We start from the raw sequence: 23,839 nt of genomic DNA, 5'->3' as shown, positions 1-23,839 counted from the left end.
TGTGATCTCATAATGACTCATCTCAGAATAGAGACCACTATATTAGCAGGATATGCCCTTGGCAATAATTAGAATTGAGTCAGCAACAGATTCTTTTAAAAGGGTTTGCTTACTGATGGTAAGTATAGTAGATAAGATTAACTTTTGTTTTGAAATCATTTATGCATCATATTTCCTTATCCTACTCCTACACAATACTTCTTGTTACTGCATTCGCTATTGTTTGAAAGAATGTTTGAGAATTTTACTTCAGACATCATGTCGGAATGACACTTTGACTCATAATGGCTTAGTGCTTCCTGACAAACTGGAGACGTCTGGTTCATGATCCGTCACATTGACCCAGATAATTTATTTCCAACAGTATGAACAATAAAAACAGTTCAACGTGAAAAAGAAACAAGAAAAAATGGCAGACAATTGTTCTTGTATGGTCTGAATGCATTTTTAAATACAAAACATCTGTTAGTGCATTTGTTAGTGCATTTGTTTAATTGTGCTTAGAATTGAATGTATATTTTACCACTTAATATAAAAAGAATAGTTGTGTTTAAGTCTTCATTCTTTCTTTTAAAAGGTCCAGTGTAGGAAATTTAGCGGCATCTAGTGGTGAGATCAGGAATTGCAACCATCGGATCAATCCACACCTCTCCTCTCCCTTTCGAAGCACTGCGGTGGCTGACACAGAACTAAGATGTCGTCACGTTTTCGCTACTTTGCCGAACGAGATAATGTATTTGTGAATCACGCTCTGGAGAGCAGTTTGTCTGTTTAGGGCTACTGTAGAAACAACATGGTGAATTCTATGGAAGGGGACCTGAGGTGTATGTAGATAGAAATAGCTCACTCTAAGGTAATAAAAACTAGTGCTGTCAATCGATTAAAAAAATTAATCGGATTAATCACACATTTTCTGTGATTAATCACGATTAATCACACATAACAATAATATTTTAAAATATACTTTTACATTTGAATAATTTCACATTTAATCTTCAAATTGATGTAGAAACAACATATTTCTTTAACAGCGTCATTTTATGAATGAAAGAAAACATTTTGATATTAGTACTGTCTCTATTAAATTGATTATTTTAACATTAATTATAGCCATTCAACAATATAATTGAGAGCCATCATGAAATATACAGAAATTGAAGGAAGTTCTCAAACACTTTAGTCTTCAATGCTAAATTATAAATTAAATGCAGAAGAATTCTCATTAAAGCTACAAAATCACATTGATGTCTTCTTTTATTTTGTTCTTTGATTAACATTAGTGACAGGAGTCACAGCAGCACGTTTAAGAACGCGGCCCCTTTAAGAGCTGTCTCAGTACGCAGATCTGACCGTCACCGCGCTCCCATTTTCACAACTCTTTGCATGCATTTAAGATTTTATTTTACACTTTGAAGTCTTGCTTAAGAAAACGCTAGACAAAACGGGCTTTCTGACATAATCTTGTATGGTTTTATCCATTCAAGCACGAAAGAGAACTTAACACGGATGCGCTGTCTGACAGAGATTCACCGACGCAGCCTTCAGCCCGTGACTGTTTACACCAGACTGGACCTCGCGTTGCGTTTTGCCGCGTCCCACAGTTTAGAAGCTGTCTATCTTCATTGAACGCGTCAAAGCAACTGTTTAAAATCGCGCTTAAGTGGTTTAAAAGCCTGTACACGAATAAGAGCGTGATTACAAAATGTAACGCTAGACAAAGAATGTCAAAACAAACGGATGCTGCGTTAATTGCGTTAAATATTTTTCACGCGTTAATTTGAAAAAATTAATCGTATGCGTTAACGCGTTAACATTGACAGCCCTAATAAAAACATAAAGCTTCATTATGTAAGGTCTTTATACACCTCTGATATTGCATTTCTGTCAATAGATCCTCCAAAAAATAACACACAGCACCTTTAAAGAAAGTATAGACTGTTAGAATTGTTAGGTCCATCACAAAGCTATCGCAAATATGCTTGCGATCTGTCCGTCCTGAAAAAAGTTCAGATGTTTTATCACTCAACAAAATAAGAAACATCTCACTTCAACACTATCTTGTTGCTCAAGTCCTTTTTGAAGTCTTATGTACAGCTGTATCTTGATTTTTTAAGAATCGTGCCCTGCCATTAGTAAAGAATCCATTTTTAAGACTTAAAGTCGCATACTTGTTGCAGTTCATTACAGAACACTTTGTTAATGCCAGAGGCCAGAACGAAGCCCAAGCTTCTTCCCTTTTTTCATGTTTCCCATGCAAGGCCTCCAGCTGAAACCATTTCCTTTCGCTTGAAATGAGACCACAAGCCACGACCGACTCCTTCAGAGGTCATACAGGAAGGCCCCAAAGTAGCTGGAGGAGTCTTCTGCGTACACTGCTGTGGGAGAAGACACGGAGATGAAGATCTCATCGCCCGCGCGAAGTTCAAACAGACCACCCTGGTAGATGGAGTGAAGGGCGTTCTCGCTGTCTGGAGACCAACATTTGGTGCCCACACCCTTCAGGAGCTGAATGGGTTGGGCATAGGCGGTCTTCTTGTAGACACACTGCACCACCTGGTGGCTGACGGAGCCCGAGTGGAAATCGTCACTGGAGAGCGTGAGATATCGGAAGTAGACCTGGGCGTACAGGTAGTAGCGGCCCGCGCGAGGAATGCGCATACGGCCGTTGGATATGGTCATGTTGTGGAGGTGGGAGCCGAAGCTCTGGTTTCCCCAGGATCGAACTGGATGCCGACAGGACTGGTGAAGGTCCATCTGAGGGATTAAGGATGCGGGACCTGGAACGTGAGGAAGAGGGTTAAAGATCAAGTAGATATATACATATAGATATAGCAGAACTCAATATCTCTAGGGAATATTATCCTTCTGCATAATATTAAAAAAACTGCTTCCAACTATAGATTTCCTATACGAATACAACAAGCATTACACAGTTTTTAGCAAGCATCACAATCATGATCATGTCGACAAAACACAGTCCATTAAATATTTCGCTCTTCAGGAATGCTGGGAACTCTACTGAGGTTTTCATGCAGGTTATCAGTTCATAAAACATTTTGTTATTAAATTTTTTAAACAAGTAGTTTTCGTAGACAATTTTCGGAATTATATGGAAACCGAAGACGCATGTGCTTATAAAAAAGTAAAATCTGTGTGTAATATACACACATGACTCACCCTGAAGTCCACTGTCTCTCAGAGTGAGATGAGCGGATGGCCGTGGGCTCCCTATGGTGAGTAATTTTGTACGTGGAGGGATTGGTACTCTCTCTGTGAAACAAAGTAAACACAATGAGATACAAAAGTATACAATGAACGAACAAACGGACATAACATTTGAAGTCATTTTAATAATGCAGATGTGTTCAATTTTAAAAGAAGCAGAATAAGGGGTGTTTCTTTTAAAATTCATGAGGAAACAAATGGATTCCTGTGGTGTTGTGTTACCTTGAAAGGTGTGTTTTGAGATAATGTTTTCTGTGACCTAAAAGACAGCAGAAATTCTTTATTTAGATCAATTTAGACAAAAGCAACTACATAAAAAGCGAACAGATCTAGACAATTATTCTCAGTTTTGGGATTGTATGACCTGCCCTGAGATCAGCACTACACATATTTTTTTTTTGCCATTCTAAAGAGAAATTTTCCACTTTCTAGACGGTTTCAAAGCAACAACATAAACGTTACTGTGCATGCATGCTTTTGTGGCCCAAACTTAACTTTCGGTACACATCCGCAAAGAACAGAGTCAATGCAGATTATTTCTGATAACAAGCAAGAAATAACAAGTAAATTACATTAACTAGCAAGTTAAAAGTATGTCTAGAACAGTGTTGGGTAAGTTACTCTCAAAAAGTAATCAATTACTAGTTACTAATTACATATTCAATAGTGTAATTAGATTACTGTACAAATTACTCTCTCCAAAAAGTATTTAGTTACTTATACTAATTACTTTCTATATCCTATCAACCTTGATTAGTTAAATGATTCAAGGATAGGCATGAAAGGGCTCTTTTAATTCATTCAAATAAATAATATTAAACTACATAAAGTACTCTATTAACTGACCAAAGTATTACAAATGTGAGAATTATACATTAAAGCACAGATTTTAAAGTTAGACTTTGAATTTTGATGTCAATTCCACTATTACACACACAAATATTACACAAAGTATTTAGTTTAATTACATCAAAAGTAACTAATAAAATTACTGAAAAAATAAGAGTAATCCATTACTTTACTTTTCAAGGGGAAAGTAATTAAATTACAGTAACTAATTACTTAGTAACTAGTTACACCCAACACTGGTCTAGTATTATTTTGGGTAACAAGTAGAAGAACAGTTACTTGGCTAAACTTAAATGCTTACACGACCCATTCAACAAATTGTTTATTTAAAAAAATGCATATAGAACAAAATTCTACAAATTGTTTATTTAATAAAATTATTAATATTAATAGCAATTAAATATAAATAGTAATATAATTAGCCACTAGCCAGACCGATAAACAAACACAGACCAGAAGTTAACTGTTTCCAATGAAACAGTCTATACAGCTCATGTAGGTTGCAGGGAATGCTGGAGAATGACCCAGCATATGTCAGGCTATATTCCAAAGTAAAACGAAAAAATAAAAATATTATAAACTGAGTGAACTTTTCCAAGTTATTTCCATCCATGTCATCATTGAGGGCAGGTCATTCCTCACAGGAACTTCTGATAATAACAGACATCGTGTTTCCTAAAATTCCTGCCAAATATTCTGCGCTACTGAAGTGCAGAGCCCCGATCTGGTAGAAACAATGCTAGATGATAGAAATCTGAAGTATGACAAATTTATCAAAACAAGCCCAATGTCGGAGAGCCAACCTAAGCTTTTTTTAGAAGCCCTGAGTGGAAACAAAAATATCCAAACCACAGCTGAGAGCTAAGAGGTTTCAAGAAATGTGATTTATTCATAGCTCAGTAAAACCGACACAGCGTTTTTGAAGTTAAACAGGCCAAATTTGTTCTATACAATATATTTATCAATCACAAATACCCAGTCATTTCCTTACTGAAAAGAAATTCAAGAGAAAGGATTACCTTTCGTTGTCCTCACACACCCTCACACAGATTTTTCATTAATATAGTTTTTGAAGAGACAGAGTCGAATGTTGCTTGTTTGTTAAATATCCCCAATTGTTTTGTCTCTATAACAGCAGGGCTTTGTGTGTTTTTTAGATAGTTTCCCACTGCTCTAGCCGGCCATGTGCTTATGTCTTAAGGGCTTTAGCTCCACATGCCATAAGAAATGGAATAAACAGACTAATTCCCAATGCTCCAACCTCAGCAAAGACACATGTGATAAGATGCAGAGCAGGCTTGTGTGCATGTGTCTGCAATAACATCTTTACAGGAATGTCATATCAACATTCAAGTCAACCTGATGCTAAAGATTTACATTTCTAAATCTCTAAATAACAATATTACAATTTGTAATATTGGAAAAATACATCGAATAAATACTGGTCTCGTGTGTTTTGACATAATAACTTGTTACATTATCCTGCATTAAATTTGTTGTTGTTGTTTTTCTTTTGCAGAAATGTTGAATCTCACTACCTTAGAGATGTAGGCTTTGAGTCCTTCAGCTAGTTTAATGCAAGGCTCCCCAAAGAGCTGAACCAGGTCATCAGGTACCTCCTGCTCCTTCTCCAAAGCGTTTAGAAGACCAAAACACCTCAGCTCCTCCACAACGCCCTGAGTTTGAGCCTGTCCGGTGGAGAAAAAGGTTTTTAGTAGGGTTGTCAAACGATTAATCGTGATTAATCACATCCAGAATAAAAGTTTGTGTTTACGTAATTTATGTCGGTATACTATGCTAATTCATTTTGTATTTATGAACACATACACATAAATGAATTTATTTTAGAAAAATATAAAATATAACAATAAATAAACGTTTATTTAGAATTTAAATGATTGGTAAATCTAAATTAATACATTTAAATATTTCCTAAACATATAGACAAGTATGTGTATGCTTTGTGTTTATAAATACAAAATTAATATGCACTGTACACAGATATATATTATGTAAACACAAACTTTTATTCTGGATGCGATTAATCGCGATTAGGGCTGAAACGATTCCTCGAGTAACTCGAGTTATTCGAATACAAAAAATCATCGAGGCAATTTTTGTTGCCTCGAAGCATCGTTTAATCCATTTAACTACAGTACACACGGAGCACTGCGTTTCCCCAAGGACCGTTATTACTGACGCACAGCCCGCTAAACTCTATTCATGTTACGGGGTTCTCAAGTCTCCCGCATTCACCGTGAGACACGCGCATTTTAGTCTGTTCACACGCTCACACGTGTTTCTCATGCTGATAAATAAGTGATAGCTTATTGAAATGGTGAACTGCTATTTTACTTGGTTTTAGTCTATTTTGCGAGTTAAACTTGTTTTCCGGCTGCATTGAGTCCATAAAACTAGATGCAGACTTGTGGACGCCGAATCCTGTTATTTACACGTCATCTGACTGTTCTGCGTGTCTGAATGAATGAACTGCACAGTTTAACCTGCTACACGCGTGATGCTCATAAATTTGTCTGCGTCTGCGCTTTATGAGGACATGAACACATGAACTTCATCTCCAGAGTTGCTCTGAGAGTTTATTTCAGAAAATTTTACTGAGTGAAGCTAACGCACTAAAAAATAAGCGTCTTCCGACGACCTGCCAAAATAAAAGTCCGGGTAACTCGGTATTTTTATGTGGACAAATATATTACTATTTAATATTAAAAAAAGAAACTAAAACTAATTTAGATAAACTAAATGCATCATGCATAAGCTGAAGTTAGTTGTTTAGCTTTGAAATTATTCTTTCTATTTTATTAATGTTTCTTATGTATACATTTGTATTAGGCCTATATTGCATTTTGAATGTAATATGGCAATGGAATGTACTAAATGGGTTTAGTTTTCACAGATATGAATGTATGCAATTTCAGCAATAAATATGTTAATTTTTCTAAAAAGGAAACAAATTAGTTGTTCATTTTAAGAGACCTGTCTTATTTTCTCTTGTATATTTAGTATTGCTTTTTAATAAAGAAAACGTACTTATTATCCGAATACCCGATTAATCGATGGGAAAATCAGTAGAATACTCGACCACTAAAATAATCGATAGCTGCAGCCCTAATCGCGATTAATCGTTTGACAGCCCTAGTTTTTAGGTCACTAATCTAACAATAAAAAAATGCTTTGCAAAAAAAATCCACAACCAAGTCATGCAGCTCAATTAAAAATAAATTTGCTGGTGCATCAAAACAAAATTAAGAATTAATATAACATTTTAGACAATGAAATCTTTAGTGTGACTTCATAAACAGAGGCAACCATATTCACATAACTGAGAGCTATTTAGACGAAAATCACAAGGTTATACAACGACAAAAATATGACACGATTTTAAACATTTTTGTTTTGAATGTCTGTAAATCTCTCAGTCAAATCCCTGTGGATGACTAGACTGTGGGTACAGATATATCTGACCTCTCCCTAAATACTGTGGTCAATATTTTGGCAGAGTATTACTGTTTTCAAGCCCCCTTGTGTATTGTGTCTAACTCATCACGTGCAGTCGAAACGGCCAAAACCCTCCTCACTTCAAAACCACTGACCTTCAGCTATGATAAAGCAGAGGATTAGAACGTAATTAATATACTAATTGAATCTGACAGCATTAAAATCATTTGATTTAGTTCAAGTTTATGCCTCAATGAGCCTAAACAAAGGAAAGCGTTTATCTTCAAAGGAAGCTTTGCATACCACCATACAAATTGTACTTGTGATGAACTCTGTTTTGAAAGAACCTTGACAAACAATTTTATTGTAACCAACTGTGTGATGCCGGTGCTACAGAGCGGATGTTGTAATTATGTTTTTTTAATAAAAAAATTAAAAAGGGGTCAATCTAAAGTCTGATAAAGTAGTATTTGAAAGAAATACACACAAGTTAGAGACTAGTGTAACTTGCCTCACAGAACGTGTCAGAGTTTGACAACTTTCCCACACAGTGCATAAAGAACGTGTCAGAATACTAAAGAAACCATACCAAAAGCTTTTTGGGTTTTGGAAAGAATTACAGTTACAATACAAGCTCCGTGATGTGCGTCTTTAACACAATCCCCCCAACACAAAGACAAGAATTTAGTAGCAAAAACCTTTGCACTGGCTCCATAGAAGAACCATTTTGAGTCTGTGGTTTTCAAAATAACTATTTCTATTATCTTTTCATAAACTGTAGAGTTTTTATACTGCAAAAAAGCTTTGTGCAACAGAAAGGTGCTGCAAATGAAAGATTCTTTAAGATCCTTTAAGGAAGCTTTATCTCGATCGACACAAATATTTGCATCAGAACTGAACACAACAAACTCTACCTATGATGACCTAATTCTCACGGCAACAAATTTCATGCAGTAATCACCGGCTAAAGAAATAAAATGACACCATGTAAACCTGACACCAAAATGACAGCATGTCAGGCTGCAGGGCATGGAAAAAGCTGTAAAGCGATTTTCACATGATCTTCATTATATAATATGTAAAACTATTACATACATTCCCTGCTAAACAATAGAACCCATCACAGAAATGATTGTGGATTTTATTGTCATAATGGAAATTGTATTGGTTTCAATGGAGACTTTAATAGTGTGTGTGTGTGTGTGTGTGTGTGTGTGTGTGTGTGTGTGTGTGTGTGTGTGTGTGTTCATGTTTGTATATCCCGGTGGGGACCTAAACCTGAATACACACCAACACATGGGGACTCGTGTCACCGTGGGGACCAAAATTGAGGTCCCCGGGGGCAAAAAAGCTAATAAATTGTACAGAACAATATTTTTTACAAATCTAAAAATGCAAAAAGTGTTCTATGATCTTTAGGTTTAGGGACAGGGTTAGGGATAGGGGATAGAATATACAGTTTGTACAGTATAAAAACATTACGCCTATGGACTGTCCCCACGGGGATAGTCAACCAAAGCCTGTGTGTGTGTGTGTGTGTGTGTGCGTGCGTGCGTGCGTGCGTGCGTGCGTGTGTGTGTGCGCGCGCGTATGTGTGTGCGTGTGTCTGTCTGTGTTTGGATGTTATCTGGCAGATGAGAACCAATAGAACATCATCAAATCTTACTTGGATAACGCTCAGTTACTCTACATAGGGACTTTTGTACTGTTTTTAATGGTAAACAGCTTGGCAAAGTTTTTGTTATGGAAACAGGGTTACAAAAAAAGATGCAGAAAGTTTTAAAGAGAAAATAGAAAGTTTAAAGCCACGTTAAATTACAATTTTACTATGCACAACCCACATATTTCTGATTTAAAATCAATAACATTTGCATATCGTGTCGTACCTGTGCCACTGACATATTTAAGTATATGAAGAGTCCCGTGGTCGAGGCAACTTGAAGAACAATCACGATGACCACAACCGTCGTCACCCACAGCCTTGCCGGGACTTCCAGACGAGTTTTGGGCTCAACCATGATGAATGAGCTCGACTCGCTACCTAGAGATTGTAAATATTCCGAGTTACGCTCGGATGCCGCTGCATTCCGATCCAGTGACTGCAGCACGCGCTGAGGAGGGGCTGAAGGCTCCATGTCCATCACTCTTTAATTGGTCTAATTAAAGAAGTTTGATTTCACCAACACCCAGAATAACCTCGATGTGATATTCGGGTAAATGATAAGATCATAATCTTTGTGAGAAAGAAAGTGGTTCCGGTGAATCCTTCAAGTTTCAGCGCCCATAAGCCGCCGTTAATAACACGCTGCTCCGCTGAGCTCAAAAACAACTGAATGAGTTTGACAATAGATTGACTGGTCCGCTCTTCGTCCTGTTTCAATTACCCGACCTGCCCTTCTCTCGTCTCTCATTTTACACCACACAGTGCCTCCCACCTCACTTGAATAAACTACATATCAACCTAAATCTATTTTTCAAACACAAAGTGTAAAGCAATAATAAAACAGGTCTATACTCAGTCACAATGAATCAAATGTGGCAACAACTTAACTTTCAGCGTCTATATGTTGCACTGTAATACGTTTGTATCGTATTAGGACTATTTATGTTTATGGTGTTTTTTCTGGGTTAGGGTAAAGGGATAGTTCACCTCAAAATAAAAATTCTGTCATTATTTTCTCACTCTCATGACTATTTTTTTCAGGGGAACACAAAAGAAAATATTTTGAAAAAATGTCGTAGTTATTTTATGTCCATATGGAAGTCAATGAGGGCCAATGTTGTTTGATTACCAACATTCTTCAAAATATCTCTCTTTGAGTTCTGCAAAAGAAAGAAAGGCATAGGGTTGGAATGAGGTGAATATATGTTGAATTTTTTTTATTTTGGGGTAAATGATCCCTTTAATGTGACTGCTGTTGCAAAGAAATGGTTACACTAGCTATCTCACACCAAAACTCTGCTTTTCAAATATGTGGTTAACCTGATGTTTCTATCATTTCTGGCTTATCGTTCTCTTCAGATTGTTATTACAAGCACAATTTTTTTGCTTTAAAAAATGTAAACAACGCAATGAGCACATGTTTAGATGTTTAGGGATCGACGTTTATAAAGCAATACAACATATGTACTTTTACAGAGGCATTCACTTATGCATAACCACTTTTTCCACCAAATAAAGAGCCATGATCATACATTTTCTAGATCACACAGCCAATCTATTTTCATATGCTTATGGTCCTAACATCTCTAAACAGCATGGCGATACTTAAAGTTTAGCCATAGTCACACTGCAGTGTTTATATTATTTCCTGTTCATGCAGGATGATGGTACAGTATATGTGTAGTTGAAATGAGGAGGATGGGAGACAGATGTTAAGATAGCTGTAGTGCAGCTGGGTTATAACAGCCCACTGATTCCCCACACCCACACATAACAGCTTCACAATACAGGGGCCAAGAACATCTGGAGAAGCAAAAAAAAGGATTATAACATGTCATGGTTATCTAACCAAACCAAAATATTCTCATGTTTTTACTGTAATGTATTACCTAGGCTAAAAAGTGTCCACACATAGCTTGGCCATATACAAAAAATAAATTTAAGTCACATAGGTCATAGTTTCTGTTGTTTATGAAAGGGTCTGTCTTTCTACAAAACCTCTTTTCTGCAGCTGCTGTGTACAATACTAGGAAACTGAGAGAATCCTGTGCACACAGAACATCTGGGCATCTAAGCCAGAATGAGTTTACATGTAATGAAAATTAAATTAAATTAACTGTAAATAAAACACACTTATTACTGTGTGGTTTAATGTAATCATTTTTACGCCTTCAATTAATTCTTTTTTTAGTGATGAAGGGTATTATATACAGTATTTTTACTAAATTTCTAAACTGATTATGTGAACCACGAGAGGGCATTATGTCTTTCTTTTGATTTCTTCGTTCAAACCGGAAGTACCGAATATGTGGGCGGAGTTATTAAGCACGCTGGCGGAATGAGGTGGCGGGAAAAACAAATACGACAACGTCAGAACTTTTGCGGGGATTGTTGGATGCGATGGGTTATGGTCGGTTCATAGCTGTTATTTTGAATGAAAAGCTTTCACGATGGCTCCGATCAGGATAAAACATATCGTCTCGTTTACATCACAGGTAAATATACATATTTATCCTTCTAGGAGTTAAGGTTTATGAATTAAAACATTGCTAATACTACTCTTTCAGTTCATTGTCTATTAAGCACGATGTAATACAGTGTGAAAATACTGTATGTGTTGCTTTTGAGCAAAACGTTATTCTTCTTATATAATGAATATACAGTGAAAGCTACAGTGGAGAGCATGCTGTGGTTATAAAAGTGTAGGCCTAACGTTAACTGTTATATGTAAAATATCTTTGCTGTTAAATAAGCGTTATTCTTATATAATACATCACAGGACAGTAAGAATCGAGTGGATCATCTGTGTGACAGCAGTGGCAACAGCAGGCCGTGGTTATGTAGTATGCAGGACCGCAGTGGAGTACTCAGGGTGGAGTTACAGATGGAGCGTGCAGCTCCTATAGGCTTTATTGATGTTGGTGGGTTTGTTCATATGGTCGTCTGCCATGCTTTATAGTGTTTTTCTCACCTCTTTCCTCTCATACTTATATTTTAGTTTATGTATTTGACATTGAAGCCAGTCTTTCTGTTTTTGTTTGTAAAGGCAACTTCGGCTCTGCCTTTATTCAGATTGATGTTGGCCGTTCCTCTTGGTCTTTGGATCATCCCTATGTCACGCTGCTGCCCACCGCCACACTCATGATTCCAGCCGAATCAAGGCAGGGCCTTGACCGCCAAAATGTGCGCATGTTTAAAAAAGGTATAAAGTGTGCAAATTATTTTCCTGTGCTGGACTGGACACAGATACACAAGACTAGTTAGTTAATGTCTTAAACTTCTCTCTCTGTCCAGCTGATTTTCTCTCTCCGGCTGCTGAGGAGAGCTGGGACAGACTGCGAGTGACCTGCACACAGCCTTTTAACAAACAGTTACAGTTTGGGCTGTCGTTTTTGCGCGTGCGCTCCACAGAAAACCAGACTGAAGACTCTTCAGGCCAAGCACCTGCTCCTCAAAACTTGGTAAGTGTACGATTTAAGATTTTGATTATGGATGGTTAAAACAAGCTGTCGAGTTTACAGCTCACTGGTTATGAATGAATAGAAACCTTTATAAACTGTTTAACAGCGCACACCAGACAAGATGACATCCGTGACAGAGTGGCTCTCCAGCCCGGCTGTCCAAAACACATTTTTTGGAAGAACCGCAGGGTGTGTAAGAAAGTCTACACAGTTGAATCTTATTTAATGCCGCTTCTTTATTATGATATGTTCCTAATCCTCGTCTCTCTGACAGGGATGCCTCTCCAGATTATGCCAAAAGGAGCCCTGAGACTTTGAGTTGGGCAGGACGCATGGTCATAGCCGCCCGGTCTAATAGACAGTCTGTTTCAACATCCCCATCCAGCTCCACATCAAGCACAACACCTCAGAGAGACAACAGCATGAATCCCTCACCAGGCAAGTTATTTAATCGACAAATAGATGAGAGGAAAGTTTTTTTAGGAGACAATACAGTACAAATGTTGAGTGTGTATCGCTGTCTTTATGCAGAATCTAGTGGGCGAAGACCCACTGAGGAACGCAAGAGGAAAGCAAAGGCAAGGTATGAAACTATTGTCTAGAAAATAAGGGTCTGCATTGTTTTGTTTAAATAAAAATAAAAAAAACATCATCAAAAACATTTCCTATTTTTAAGAATTCAAGGATTTTGTTTCACTAGTTGTTGTATTGATTATAGAATTTAATGGGGGGAAAAAACAATTAAGGGGAAAAAATATATTTCTTAAAATTTTTTATGGTCAGACACCATGTGTAGTATATGTATAGACTCATATACAGTGTTTTATGATGTCATTCAGACAATGCCTTATAAACCGTGGCACTGCATTGAAGAGGACCAGACCTGCAGCCTCTCCTACACTTAAAACCATCGCAACAAGCTCAACCAAAGGTTTGAGAACAGAGAAACGCAGTAGCTCTTGCAGTCAGAGCCCAGCGGACATGTGGGAACGTGCCTCCTCTTCTCCACAGACCTCTACCGACCTCATATCTCCTGAGACCATGTGTCCTCTTTGTGGAGGTAAGGGACTGCGTGTACATTTAGAAACATACAACATTTGTTTTGTTTCGCTCATGAACATGATGAACATTTAACATGGTTTCCAAGCAACCCATTTTTTAGTCAACACTGCTAATCTTCTCTTTTTGTCCATGCAGTGTCTTTCAGTCTGGCTTACCTGCCTCTCCATGCTTCCACCTGCATGGATTCTGATCCAGCGGAGTTTTCAGGAGCCATGGAAACAGCGGTTGTGACCTCACAGAGCTCTTCTCCTGTTTTTGGCTCGGGCACAGATGAGTCAATGGTTCCGTGTCCTCTCTGCTCTGTCAGATTCCCCCCAGACCGCATCCAGCAGCACGCCAGCACCTGTGGCGACACAGCGGAGTCAAGTGTTGTATGGCTGGACTGAATAAAAAGAACAGTGGTTCTGATCTCAGAAGACCTTTAGAAAAAGCTAATTGTTAACAGAAATCAGGTTTTCTCTAGGACAGTTAACTGACTTATGAACCTTGAAGACTAAACATACATTTTAGTGTAAATGTAAATAACTGAAATGTAAAAAAACCCTGTAAATGCTTTTTTATTGTTTTATAGATTTGTTTTATTGTTTAAGGTGACCCTCACGTTTGTTTAAAACTTGAATGTGTCAGATGTTTAAATACAGTATTAAACGTGTGTTGTCGCATCATTCACACTCTTTGTGCTGTTGATAGAAACCACTGCTTGAAGCGAACGTGTTTTCAGAACTGTGAAATACACAAATGATTAAAACACATTTTATTTGGTTCCAAAATAGAAGGTGAGTTTATGCAAAACAATGAGTGTGTACAGAGGTGTTGAACAGAGGAAGTCTGCTGATGGGGGGAGTGGAAAATGAGTTCTTAGTGAGCTCATGGGAAGCAACATAGTGTCACAGTTGCGTTTTTAATTGGCCGGTCGTTTGGGGAACAGCACATGTTATTTGGTTTGTTCAGAATTAAATCGTTCAGGCGTGTTCAGGCAGCTTAGCGGTGGTGAACTACTTTACTCATTCTGCTCATTATATTGACTCTTCGGATCAGCATTAGAGGGGATGACTGAAGTTGCTTGATAATGCATTGGACATGTGAGACAATCATTCATAGATAGAGACCTACTGTAATAATATTGCCATCATATATATATATATATATATATATATACAGTATATGAAGATGGAAAACCTCACGGTAAGAAATATGATTATTTTATTCAAAGTGAATAGTTGTAGTAACAAACTAAATATTTGACTGTTACGTAGATTAGTGGTGTTAAGTATAGGATGGCACAACACTCAAATGGTTATTTTGACTGCTTTTTAAATTGCATGAATTTGATAGGAGAAACTGAAAATACTTCAAATGTTTGTTTAATACATGTAATATTTTTCCAGTGCAATTGTTTATTTGCGTAAGTATATTATTTGTATGACAATTTCAGTACAAAGTTGAATCGAAACACAAAATTTGGCATTAATTTAAAATTTTCGGCATTAATGAGAATATGCACTGGAGTTGGTATAGACTCCACAAGTTTAAGCAACACATTTTGTTCCAGGAAAATTTAAGAATGTTATGTTTTTATAATGGAATTTCAGTGGAAGCAAGAAAATGTGTCTTTTTGTAAAAAGAAAAATGTACCAATTTGCTAATTCGGTTGGTGACCTATAAATAATCTGGAATCGTGCGTACTTCCTATTTATGTGTTTCAAACCTTTGTCTATTGCTGTATAGTATTTTTATGAATATTGGTGTAATTGTAATGTGTTCACAGAACATTACTGCTCAAAAGTTTTTGAACACTTCTGAAATCTTTCTTTTGATTAAAAAAATTGGTTGGACCTAATAATGAAGAAAAACTAGCAAATAAGACCCCATAATTGAAATTTCTGTAGTACTTAGTCACAATAATTCATATAGCTATAATGTTTTGTTGAGTTTACTACTATTAGGAAATATGGGGATATACAGTATAAATATAGAATGAGACAATGTTTCAAAATGTTTAAAGTTTTGGTCATTATATAATTATAGATAATTATATTAATTAATTAAAAAATAATGTATGCTGTATTATATAAATGTACATATAAAATAATCTAATATACAGCCATGGAAAAATGAAAAGCCCATTCCAAAGACCATTTTATTTTTTATTAATTTACTTTATAGGTATGTGTTTAGGTAAAATTATAATTTTTGCTTTATTCTGTACTTAGTTACAAATTCTCCCAAATTTAAAATAAAAAAATGAAAACTGGAGAAAAGGTAAAAATAACAGAAAAGCTCTGTATTTTTTTCAGACCTCAAATACTGCAAAGAAAACAAGATCATATTCACTTTTAAGCAATATAACAATAATATTTCTACACGTATTTAGGAAAAGTTCAAAAATATTTATTTACACGATAATCTCAATTTTTATGACAGTTTTCATGTGTCTTGTCATCCTGTCAGTCTTTCAAATTGCTGTTGGATGACTTTATGTCACTCCTGAGGTTTGATTTTGTTGAAATTCATCAGATACTGGACTGGCCACAATGCAGCTAGAAAGACTGATTAAATGGAAATTTGGAAAGGTCTCTTAATGTTTTTAGCATCTGTAGAAGTCTATCAATACATAAAACAACAAATGAAAACAAAAATAATTTCATGTTATCTTTCATCTTTAAATAGCCAGAACAATGGCGAGAGATCGTGAACAAGAAGTTCCGTTTCCCGCCGGAGCTCCTCGGTGCCATCCGCGAGGGGAACATTCACATGGTGTCGTCTCTGCTGAAGACGGGTGACGGCATCATCCGTCAGCTTGATGACTCCGAAGACAGACTATGGAGAGAAGCGTTGAACCTCTCCATCAGACTGGGCAATGAGGACACCATGGACAGCCTCCTCCAAGGCATCAAGTTTGACTTCCGGCAGATCCACGAAGCTCTTCTGGTGGCCGTGGATACCAACCAGCCTCGTGTGGTCAAGCGTCTTCTCGACCGTCTGGATCTAGAAAAAGGGAATAAGATGGACGTCCGCTCCTTCTCTATGGCTATATTTGACCACTCCATTGATGATTCTCAGTTTGCCCCTGGAGTGACACCGCTGACGTTGGCCTGTCAGAAGGATCTATATGAAATTGTGACGATGCTCAAACAGAAAGGACACGAAATCCCATGGCCCCATAAAATCTCCTGCTCTTGTCTGGAGTGCACGAACGGCAGGCAGTATGACTTGCTTAAGTTCTCACTGTCTCGCATCAATACCTACCGAGGCATTGCCAGCCGCGCTTACCTGTCTATCACCTCAGAAGATGCGATGCTTAGTGCCTTTCGACTCAGCCGGGATCTACGCAAGTTGTCTAAGAAGGAACCTGAATTTAAGGTTGGGTAAAGCAGGGGGCTTTACAAACATCATGATTGTGTGATCTCTGGTTTGAAAACAACAATTATTGTTTTCTTTACCTCATGCAGCCTCAGTACCTCAGCCTTGAGGAGATATGCCAGGAGTTTGCCGTGGAGCTGCTGGGAATGTGCCGGAATCAAAGTGAGGTCACTACCATCCTGAACAGCTGCAGCCATATGGACGAGGACAGTGAGGATGAGTTGAACCACCAGGCCTTTGAGGAGGGCATCCCAAACCTGGCTCGCTTAAGACTTGCTGTCAACTACAATCAAAAACAGGTCTGTAGGATCTCAAGTTTTAACCTGAGTTAGTTCATTTCTATTATGGAAACCATCCATCTATTCTCCAATCCTGCTTGTCCTGCAAAACTTTGTTCATCACTTATATGTATGTGGCTAATTAAATTGTATTTGTTTTGTATTGCAGTTTGTAGCTCATCCGATCTGTCAGCAGGTGCTCTCCTCCATCTGGTGTGGGAGTCTTTCAGGCTGGAAGGGCAGCAGAACAACCTGGAAGCTCCTTGTCTCCTTCGTCATCTTCTTGACCATGCCCTTCCTTTGCCTCATCTACTGGATCGCACCAAAGTCAAAGGTTGCTTATCCAAATTTACATAAATGCACTGACATCTTTAGTATTTCAAACTAACTGGCATTTGGGACCATGTTTTCTTGTCAGTTGGGGAAGATTTTGAAGATTCCAGTGATTAAATTCCTCCTCCATTCTGCCTCATATATGTGGTTTCTGATCACGCTTTTGGGGGAATCCATTGCCATGGAGATTTATCGGGAAAGCTTTGCCTCTCGGCATCAGAACATCCTGCACAACTCCTTCCACATGGTCTGGGTGGTTGGTAGGTCCCATAACCTCAATATACCTCAAATAATAATAAGAGGGCATGAGTAATATATCATGAAATGTCTGCAGGTTTCTTCTGGTTCGAGTGTAAGGAGGTTTGGATTGAAGGCTTGAGGTGTTATTTCCTGGACTGGTGGAACTGTCTGGACATGATGGTTCTTAGCATGTATCTGGCTTCATTCGCATTGAGAGTGGTCATCATGCTGAAGGGCATCTTCCTGTGCGAGTCACCTGAGAGCCACGACGAATGCATCTACTTCACAGACACCTGTGAGAGATAACACACTCAGACACACATATAGTCCACATATCTAATATGATAAATCATTTGGTCATTCATGTATCCCCTTACAAATGTAAGTTTATTCAAGTGTACTATTAGTATACTTCTTTTAAAGTAAAATATAGGATGCATTCAGGACACATAAAATATAGGACACATACAGTATATACAGTACTTTCAGTCTACTTTTTATGCAATTCTCAGAAATAGACTTTTCAGTCAGTATAACTCAAGTATACTTCATTAATAACATCATTAAACGGAAGTAGCGTTTGTCTTCTTTTCCGTATCGTGAGGTATATCTGAGTGAAACGGCTTCTGATATGAGAAAAAAATGTAGGACGGGACTTGATTTTGTCCATCGAGAACTGATTGGATCGTTGTTGATTGTTAATTGCTATCGCTGCGTTCTTTTTCCGGCAGAAATATGTATCCAATAGCCCTGCCCTCAAAAATAAATAAATATATACAATATTCCATAAAAAATGAGAAATGACCATTTCAATGTTGACTTTAAGTGTCATTTTAAGTATTATGGTCTATGCTTGTACTCAGTTATAATTTTTTGTATACCTTGATCAAAACATTAAGTATTATAAGTATGCTTGGCTTGTAGTTGTATTTACTCTTTTGATTAAGTAGTCTATTAGATATATTTTTAACTTACTGAGAGTATACAGTAACGTGTACTTTTGTAGCTGCCCATCTGGTATCAGGTGTGTGTAACCTGTTAGAATTACAGCGCCAAAACCCGGATTCATTAAATTGTGTCTCTCAACTTTATTTTGTAATTAAATAATGACCCTGAACTGTTACACTGCTTCTTACAAAAAAGTAAACAAAAATCAATAAATATTTAAATAAATCATAACCAGGAAGAAATTTAACCCTGGGTTACACTTTCATAAACTAAAAATCGTGCTACAGGTATTGAAGAAGTAAATTGTCTATCAGTATATGTTCACTTGTAGTATAGTTGCACTTCAAATGGAAAACAGTTCTATACTAGTGTGCCAAAAGTTCACTACTGTTATATACTTAAAGTACACTTAAAAGTCAACTTAAAGTGGGCCGGTTTAGTTCCAAGTAGCATTTAAATAATAAACGTGTAAGTATGCTACTAGTTCATTGATATTAGTATACTGCACATACTACATAAAGAATATTTAAATATATACTTGAACTCTACTTAAGTAATAAAATGAACTTGAAGTATGCATATGAAAGGGTTGAAGTAAAACCCGACCTCATCACAATTTAGTATGCAACACATCTCTGAAAGCATGCAGGAACGAATCATCGATTGTCTCTTGCTCTACAGTGCGTGACAGATGGCATCAGGAGGATCCGCAGTTCATCGCTGAGGTGCTGTTTGCAGTGACCAGCATGCTAAGCTTCACTCGCTTGGCCTACATTTTGCCAGCACAAGAGTCTCTTGGTACCCTGCAGATCTCCATTGGAAAGATGATTGATGACATGATGAGGTATTTAGCATGAAGTCCTGAGCTTTTTACTAAGGATTCTAAAGCTCTTCATTCAAGATTTGTTCAAGAAAGGTCTACCCAATTTCCCAAAGACCTGGTTCCATGTTTATTCTTTCCCTTCCACTCATTAGCATGTTGGTCCTTTCTTCCCAGATTTATGTTTATTTTGGTGATCATTGGAACCGCTTTCCTGTGTGGCATCAACAACACCTATGTGCCATATGTGATCTCTCCTAATCTTGGAAGGTATTTTAGATTCTTTGCTCCAAGTGAATGATCTGAATTTGAAATGTTCTTGTGTGGTCGATGTTATGTTCTTTCCCTGTTTATAGATTGAACGAAACCTTTCGTTTCCTCTTCTGGACCATGTTTGGTGTAGCTGAACAGACTTATGTGGATATGCCTGAGTTTGTTTTGGCTGAGTTTGTTGGCAGGATCCTCTATGGCATCTACACGCTGATTATTGTCATTGTACTTCTCAACATGCTCATTGCCATGATCACCAATTCCTTTCAGAAAATTGAGGTGAGTGGCAAACCTTAATATGATATGAAATATGAATATGAAAGTGAGTTTGGTGTTTCATTAACAATGTCCGTCCCTTCAGGATGATGCTGATGTGGAGTGGAAATTTGCCCGTTCGAAGCTCTATCTGAGCTACTTTAGAGAAGGACTGACTATGCCTGTTCCCTTCAACATCATCCCCTCTCCTAAGGCCCTTTTCTACCTCTTACGGTCAGTTGTTAAAACCTGTCTTCAACTTACTTTGATCATTTAAAAGAGAAACAAATGTGTTCTTAACATATTGTTTGTCATATATTTAGAGGAACTTTCAGAAGGATCTGCTGCTGTTGTCTCAACTGTAACTCAGCTCCGGATTATCCTCCCATCTCATCTTTGGTACACATCACAAACCTGCATGGTCACGTTTTTATCCATTACAAAACCAAAGCTCACCTTCACTCTTAGTCTTAACTACATTTCGAGTCTACTTAATCTTCTTTGCTAAATGTACTATACACAAGTGCATCATTTTACACAAAACTCTTCTTTGTTGAAATGTAACACTGCAGGATGACAAGGGCACAGGCGAGGGCCGAATTTCATACAGGCATCAGGTGATACGCGCTCTGGTTCAACGCTACATTGAATCTGCCAGGAGAGAGTTTGAGGAGGCAAAACGCAAAGGTAAGGCAGAAAAAGCCTTCATGCTATCAGTAAATGTTAAGCTATTCAAAATATATGAAAGGAACGTATTGACATTAATTTCCCTTACAAAAATAAATATACTTCAAGGTCAATAACTTAATTAAGTATTTTAAGTGTATTTTACTTATACTTATGTGTACTTATGGGTACTAGTATCAATACTGTAGGCTACTAGTAGTATACTTTTATAAACTCAAAAGTTGACCAATTTAGTCCCAAGTTATATTGAAATAGTACACCATTTCAATATAACTTGAGACTAAATTGGCCAACTTTTGAGTTTATAAAAATATACTTTTAGGCATGCTTTAAGTGTAAAATTTGTGTACCTGGAGTACACAACTAGTTTACAAGTTCAGAAGTTCAATAAATAGTTTACTAGTTCAATACTTATACAACAGCTACAGGCCAAGTATACTTAATTATAACAAATATACTTTATACCTTTTTATCAGTAACCTATTGTCAAGTGTGCATATGTGTAAATTTGTACAGTATATACTGTAAGCATATATAATTTTTCATTTGATTTTATTAAATATACTAAAGTCAAGTTCAAACGTATTTTAAGTGTACTTTAAGAACTATACTAATTTCAGTGTACTAGTAGTATACTTTTAGGTGTACTATTTCAACACTACTCGCACTATATTGTCCCACTTTTTAGTTTATAAAAGTATACTTTAATGGTAGTATTAAACCTTGAGTACACAACTAGTTTACAAGTTCAATAGTTCAGTAGATATTTTACTACTTCAATACTTGTTGCACAACTAAGCCAACAAGCCAAGTATGCTTAATAATTATTAATACTTAATTATTCTTTAAAATATAAGATCATATGCCAATGCCAAATATACTTTATATTTTCTGTCAGTATAATCAAATTTGTAGATAAATTTGTAAATGTAAGTAAATTTTTGAAAAGAACAAAAAACGTTATTTAGTTCATTTAGTTATTTTTTTGTTTAAAATAAATATATTAATAAATGCACACTGGAATGAACTTTTTTGTAAGGATAGCAAACACGATACACTAAAGACATGATATACATATATGTATTCCTGTCTTTCTTATAGATGTTGGAAACAGAATCACAGAGCTGAGCAAAGTGGTTGTCCGACTCCACACGGAAATGAAGCAGATAAATTCCGGCCTGCTGGATTACTCCGGCAACACCTCAGCAGGTCCATCAGAGGGCTCTTCTTTCCTGGGGAAGTACATTGTCGGAGCCAAAAACAACTTCAAGGACTTCAGCACCGAGAGAAAGCCTGCTCCTCTGACCACTCCTGTTTACCACGAAGAGCAAGAAGACGACCCAGAGGAAACCGGTAGAGATGGAGAAACCACGGACACACAGGAGTCTCCAGCCTGTGACACAGAGGAAGATAAAGAGTCAACTGAAGAGCAGACCAGTGAGGGAGGAATAGATAATGTTATAGAGGAACACACAGTAGACATTGATGAGACAGATGGAAATGATGAAGACGTTCAGATTAGTGTTGAAAACAATACAGACAGTGAGCAAACAGAGGATAAAAATGAGACAGTCATAGATATAGAGACCAATACAGACACTGAGAGCGAGAGCGAGAGAGACAGCGGAGGAGCAGATGAGACAGCGATGAGGGAGGAAGCCACAGATAACGCAGAGGGATTAGAAACAGATGAGGGCTCGGAAACAACAGATGCAAATGAATCAGAGGAAAATGAAGCGCACACTGTGTGCGATGCAAGGACAGAGATGCAGGAGAACGAAGACGGTGAGGGAAATGATGGAGGGTTGGAGGATACCAATGACAGATCTCAGTGTGAGGGCAGTGAGGAAAGTGAGGAGATGAGCATTGATCTGAACAAGGGAAGCTTAGTGACTTTTTTGGCAAAGAGGATAGGGGAAAAATTGGAGACGAAAGACATGAAGTTAATTTTTAGTGGAAAACAAGCATCGTCGTCGCCAACCGGCAGTGATGTTTCCCACGACACTGGCTTTGGATCTCAATTTGACCTCTCTGCAAACAGCCCTGAATGACTGGGATTCGTTCTTCCCAGTTAGGATTAGCCCAAAACTAGTTTACACAAATCAATCAAATGGCTGACTTGTTTAGTGTTTTAAGGCATTAAAATACTTTATTATATTAGTCAGCCCACAAATATTTGGGAGTCACACTCTATACATACAGTAGTCTGCTTTGAGAGCAGCATTATGGTCCGGTACGTTTCTCAACATCATAATATTTTGTCACCACATAATCATCATGAAATACTATTAAAGCACTTACAATCATAAATTTTGTGTATGTGCCTATTATTTTGCGTAATAGGAACCATGATTGATTTGTTCCATAACTCGGAAAACAATTATCAAAACTACATTAGACGTAAATGCTGATATGGCTACAGAATCCATGTGACTAGAATAATAGACCCCAGAGAGCATGTGTGCAGGTTACAGCTTGTTCAACACCTGCTGTTTGTGTCACAGCGGCTGCTCCCTGAGGCCTCCGTGACAATTAATAAATCTGTCACTCGCAGCATCATGTCCTCCCGAGTCCTTATACCGTATGTGTATAGCTTCCAAAATGAAAAAATACAATATGTGCTTATATTAAAAGAGCTTTCATTATACACAGGTTTAAACAAGTGTAAGCAAAAACTGCCCTTTACATATACCATTTAAATAATATTTAACATTTTAAAACATTTAAATAATATAAATATGTTACTATTACTATGAATTTACCAATCCTGGCAAAAAAACTATGAAAATACAGGACACATGAAATGCAGGACTTTGAAGGAAGTAATATACAATACATCAAAAGTTTAGAATCACTTGACAAAAATGTTTCCCATTCCCATTTTAATGTGAATGTGTTTCAATGTTTGAAATTACTTTTGTAGACAATA

At 37.2% G+C, this 23,839-nt stretch overlaps 3 protein-coding genes across 3 annotated transcripts; 2 read left to right on the top strand and 1 right to left on the bottom strand.

Moving 5' to 3' along the window:
* Positions 1-56: 56 nt before the first annotated feature.
* tnfsf10l3 (tumor necrosis factor (ligand) superfamily, member 10 like 3) lies at positions 57-9,821 on the bottom strand. Its single transcript, XM_057360618.1, has 5 exons — positions 9,417-9,821; positions 5,613-5,762; positions 3,448-3,484; positions 3,178-3,270; positions 57-2,777 (listed from the first exon to the last, which is right to left on the bottom strand). Exons 1-5 carry the CDS (start codon positions 9,669-9,671, stop codon positions 2,320-2,322), a joined length of 993 nt encoding a protein of 330 aa, XP_057216601.1. The 5' UTR covers positions 9,672-9,821; the 3' UTR covers positions 57-2,319.
* A 1,707-nt stretch (positions 9,822-11,528) lies between these two features.
* On the top strand, positions 11,529-14,419 carry xndc1 (xrcc1 N-terminal domain containing 1). Its single transcript, XM_057360848.1, has 9 exons — positions 11,529-11,688; positions 11,973-12,114; positions 12,240-12,395; positions 12,488-12,654; positions 12,761-12,843; positions 12,929-13,092; positions 13,186-13,237; positions 13,494-13,714; positions 13,852-14,419. Exons 1-9 carry the CDS (start codon positions 11,644-11,646, stop codon positions 14,100-14,102), a joined length of 1,281 nt encoding a protein of 426 aa, XP_057216831.1. The 5' UTR covers positions 11,529-11,643; the 3' UTR covers positions 14,103-14,419.
* Positions 14,420-14,631: 212 nt separating this feature from the next.
* On the top strand, positions 14,632-23,199 carry trpc2b (transient receptor potential cation channel subfamily C member 2b). The gene is made up of 13 exons (XM_057360845.1): positions 14,632-14,901; positions 16,387-17,079; positions 17,169-17,378; positions 17,527-17,691; positions 17,776-17,950; positions 18,025-18,225; positions 19,560-19,722; positions 19,876-19,968; positions 20,055-20,247; positions 20,330-20,457; positions 20,547-20,622; positions 20,796-20,910; positions 22,012-23,199. Exons 1-13 carry the CDS (start codon positions 14,881-14,883, stop codon positions 22,959-22,961), a joined length of 3,183 nt encoding a protein of 1,060 aa, XP_057216828.1. The 5' UTR covers positions 14,632-14,880; the 3' UTR covers positions 22,962-23,199.
* Positions 23,200-23,839: the final 640 nt, after the last annotated feature.

The sequence above is a fragment of the Triplophysa rosa genome, linkage group LG19 (assembly GCF_024868665.1).
Source record: "Triplophysa rosa linkage group LG19, Trosa_1v2, whole genome shotgun sequence".
Taxonomy (NCBI): Eukaryota; Metazoa; Chordata; class Actinopteri; order Cypriniformes; family Nemacheilidae; genus Triplophysa; species Triplophysa rosa.
The sequence above is the reverse complement of the archived record's forward strand: the minus strand, read 5'-3'. Positions and strand labels throughout refer to the sequence as shown.